Source organism: Corvus brachyrhynchos, unplaced genomic scaffold (assembly GCF_000691975.1).
Source record: "Corvus brachyrhynchos isolate BGI_N302 unplaced genomic scaffold, ASM69197v1 scaffold66, whole genome shotgun sequence".
In the NCBI taxonomy this organism is placed as follows: domain Eukaryota; kingdom Metazoa; phylum Chordata; class Aves; order Passeriformes; family Corvidae; genus Corvus; species Corvus brachyrhynchos.
This window is the reverse complement of record NW_008238440.1, coordinates 557,366-561,634: the sequence shown is the minus strand read 5'-3', so window position 1 is coordinate 561,634 and position 4,269 is coordinate 557,366. Positions and strand designations below refer to the sequence as shown.

The 4,269-nt window shown below is 40.3% G+C and overlaps 1 protein-coding gene across 11 annotated transcripts in view; it reads left to right on the top strand.

Moving 5' to 3' along the window:
• Nucleotides 1–3,823, top strand: part of LOC103617248 (hypoxanthine-guanine phosphoribosyltransferase) — a 9,475-nt gene extending 5,652 nt beyond the window's left edge. For 4 of the 11 annotated variants that reach the window (XR_001862689.1, XR_001862698.1, XR_001862688.1 and 1 more), the window contains 2 exons: nt 174–242; nt 1,763–2,305. Coding sequence is in view for 1 of the 11 variants with exons in the window: in XM_017736607.1 (XP_017592096.1) it covers nt 147–253; nt 1,760–1,809; nt 2,944–3,122 (336 nt within the window). In the remaining 10 variants the exon portion in view is untranslated. Of the gene's footprint in view, nt 1–146; nt 254–1,759; nt 2,306–2,807 lie in introns of those variants that run through there. The other 7 variants (XR_001862694.1, XR_001862690.1, XR_001862696.1 and 4 more) reach the window with 7 other exon arrangements.
• Nucleotides 3,824–4,269: the final 446 nt, after the last annotated feature.

Sequence of the window (4,269 nt, the reverse complement as noted above, 5' to 3'; positions counted from 1 at the left end):
GGGGAATGACATGGACTTTTTTCTCCCTGCTTTTCAAGTTAATACATATTACACATAAAACAATAATTAATTATGTTACTGGGCTGCTAAGTTTGCATGCTCTAATTTAATCCAGTGATAGTCTGGTTTTCCTTTCAGACTTGAAGGATAATTTGGTTTTTTATCTCTTTCAGGACATTACTGAGACTGGTAGAACAATGAATGCACTGCTTTCAAAAATAAAAGACAAGAAACCAAGGATGGTAAAAGTTGTACAGGGATATAGCCACTAACTAATGTATTCAAATCATTTGGGTGACTAGTCAGTGTATGCTGATGGGTGCTTGTTAGGCTTGAGGTTTGGGAGGGAGGATGCAAATGCCGGAAGCAATCCTTATCCAGCTGCTGAAAAATTGTTTATTAAACTGGGAAATTTACCCACACACTACCAACTTCATTGTTCAAATTAATAATAAAAGGTTTTATGGCTCTTTCTGTGTAGTCCATAAAATTGGATAGATTCCCTGTTTCTTACTTGTTTATGTTTGAAGGAAATTCATCTCTTTCCATAGGTTTTCTAACACCACCTCAGTTGCCTCAATACTAGAATGACAACACTCAGAATATTTCTTAATATCCTCAACTGCAGAAGCTTCCAGAATCTAAGACTCTGTCAGTACTTGGAAGGTGACTTCAAGTAGCATTCTAGATCTGCTTTTAGCAGATCTCTAAAAGAAAATTTTGTGGCATATCCCTGTGTCTGTCAAGTAATCACAATGTGGGAAAGGGGGAAAGGGGCAGTGGCCCCGGCCCGGTGGGGCCGGGAGGCTCGGAGCCCCCCACCTTCCAGCAGGCGAGCTCCGACCAAAGGGGAAAATCCCGCCTTTCCGTGCGGTTTAAATATGTAAATTGTGAGAAGCGTAATTGGTCTTAAAGACTGTCCATCAACTCAGGGTCAACCCAACACACACCTTCATTGTTCAAATTAATAAAAAAAGGTTTTGTGGCTCTTTCTGTGTAGTCCATAAAATCGGATAGATTCCCTGTTTCTTACTTGCTTATGTTTGAAGGAAATTAATCTCTTTCCATAGGTTTTCTAACACCACCTCAGTTGCCTCAATACTAGAATGACAACACTCAGCATATTTCTTAATATCCTCAACCGCAGAAGTTTCCAGAATCTAAGAGTCTGTCAGTACTTGGAAGGTGACTTCAAGTAGCATTCTAGATCTGCTTTTAGCAGATCTCTAAAAGGAAATTTTGTGGCATATCCCTGTGTCTGTCAAGTAATCACAATGCTTTATAAAACAGTTGCTTTATGCACCAGTTATTCAGACAGTCCTTCTAGTGACTGTCCAGGTTCTCAGTTTCTTCTGAAATGCACAGGAAAACCAAGAATAGACATGATTTTGTAGAAGAAATTGTCCTTTTCTCCATCCCTCCCCACTAAAATCATTACCGGCCACTTGAATGTGGTTCCCCTTCTGTGCTACTCTAGTGTCCTGAGGCACTGTTACGTGGAAGGGCAGTGATCTGAGACACAGGACTGAAGGGAACTGAATAGGAAACAGAGCCACTTGGACATTCAGAATGAACCTAGATCAGAGCCTTTGCTTCTCCCTCCCTTACAAGGCTGAACACTACTTCTTTCTGTGCAATAATCTCACTGTTTTAATTTAAGTGCATGATTTTAGAAGCTTATGGGAAGGCATGGCAGAAGGGAAGTCTACAGCTTAGAGCAAGACATATTTTAAAAACCAACCTTCTCTGCTCTGCCTTACAGCCTGCTCGTTAAAAGGACATGTCAGAGTCCAGGTTACAGATCAGACTGTGAGTATTGTGTTTTCCTAGTATTGTTTTTTTCTGTATTTTCCAAAATACAGTCTTATAATTTCACTTCACGCAGCACATCTGACAACCCGCACATAAGTTTCATGAAGGCCAAGAGAAATGGGGGGAAAAATACATAAACACTTGTGAACTAATGACCAGCTATGCATGCCATCCTGAGATCTCATGACCACCTTCGTTTTTCCCCTCGTTAGCCTGAGTGCAGGCTTAGCTTTGATACACAAATTAAACTATTTAGATAGCAGAAACAGAACCAAACCTTAACTGTGTATTATTTTGCTTTGACCTGAGAGGGCATTTGTTTTGACTCTGCATTATTAAACTTGCCTTGTTTCCAAACTGAAAAGTCCTACTGAGTCACCCTGCATCTACTTTTACTCAAGTAAAATCTCACTCCTTGTCTCGTCTCCCCGGACTACCTCATAACTAGGTTTTAAACAATTATTTTGTTCATAAAAATCATTCTCTTAACACCTTAATTTTCACTTCACGCAGCACATCTGACAACCCGCACATAAGTTTCATGAAGGCCAAGAGAAATGGGGGGAAAAATACATAAACACTTGTGAACTAATGACCAGCTATGCATGCCATCCTGAGATCTCACGACCACCTTCGTTTTTCCCCTCGTTAGCCTGAGTGCAGGCTTAGCTTTGATACACAAATTAAACTATTTAGATAGCAGAAACAGAGCCAAACCTTAACTGTGTATTATTTTGCTTTGACCTGAGAGGGCATTTGTTTTGACTCTGCATTATTAAACTTGCTTTGTTTCCAAACTGAAAAGTCCTACATCATTAACCCTGCATCTCCTTTTACTCAAGTAAAATCTCACTCCTTGTCTCGTCTCCCCGGACTACCTCATAACTAGGTTTTAAACAATTATTTTGTTCATAAAAATCATTCTCTTAACACCTTAATTGTATTATTGACTGATGGGAATGGTTTAGATTCTAACCTCTGTCATCAATTTACAGCTCAGATTCTTAAGGAAGCACCCTGAAAGAGAGAGGATGCCTATTACTCTTAGCTCAAGCATGTGTTGAATACAAACTGTGCACTTAAAAGCTACTTACACCACTGAAGTATAAAAAGAACTGCATTTTCTTACAGATACAGGCTTTGAAATTGCAAATAAATTTGTGGTTGGATATGCTCTTGACTATAATGAATACTTCAGAGACCTAAATGTAAGTACATGCACATTCCTCCACTACCAGGTATCAGGTACCTACCTACTGCAGGTACCCAGCAAGAACATTTGCTTCTACTCAGAGCTTCTCAGCAATTAAAAACCCTTCCATTCCAACTAGAAACTTCCATTAAAAGAACAAAACCATTTTTAAGGTGCCGAGCTGGTAAGGCAATGTAGGTGTATAAGGAATGTTTGTGCCTTAGTTTTTATAGATCTACTTCACAAGCCTCATGGCTCAGCCATGCTGCAGGACATCCTGAACCCCCAGGATGATGAGCAGCATACAATCTGCGGCCCCATCTGAAAATAAAATATTTTGTAGTTTGACTTAAATTGGATGTTTGTCTGTCTTAGTTCAATCCTATGCTGCTCTTTTATCACCAAGTCTTTAAAGCAGTCGTGCATGGACTCTGTGTGAAGGTTTTCCATACACGGGATAACACGGTCCATAAGATCTCTCTTCCCTTATTCCATTACAGCTTCCTTAGGCTACACAGAGTAGTAGACTTGGAAACATCATAAACTAATATGGCTGATCTCTTTTTCCCTCCTTTGTTTTCAAAAGTACTTTCTTAATTCTGGTTAACTCAGAAGTTTTTCACTTGAAAGTCTTTTTATTGAGACAAACCAGTTCTGTTGAAGATACAAACAATCTGTGCTATTGCTCAGAAGCATGAAAGAGTATGCAGTAATTTAACAAACCTGAGTTCTTTAGAATATATAAACCTATATATTACAGATAAACTTGGAAAGAATATTAAAATCTCGATTTTACTGCAAGTATGGAACTTGAAACAATTATGGTTCTGGTGTGTTTTTCTTGCGGTTCTGGGAATACGATGGAAAATCAGTTTTGCATTTCATTTGAAGACAGAGGTTGATAGATATTATGCCTGGGGTTTTTTAGCACATCTGTGCTCTGAAAGAGAATGCCAAAGAGAAATACAGGATGTGATAATGTCAGTCTTCGGGAGCACTAACTCCTGGCTGCTGACCAGGTGATAAACCATTACCCCAGGAAATTACTTCTGCTATTTGTGTGTCCCTAAGAAGAACGAGAAGCTAAATACTACTGCCCAGGACCTGCACCTCGCTGATTCCCACTTGTACTGTGCGCTGAGCACAAACTGTAGCGACCTTGGGTTTTTCCCGTTGTGAAGGAGCAGCACGGAGCTGGGTGCGAGGGTCCGGCGATGTCGAGCGCTGCCGCCGTGCCCGTCACGCTCCGGGCCCCGGCGCAGACT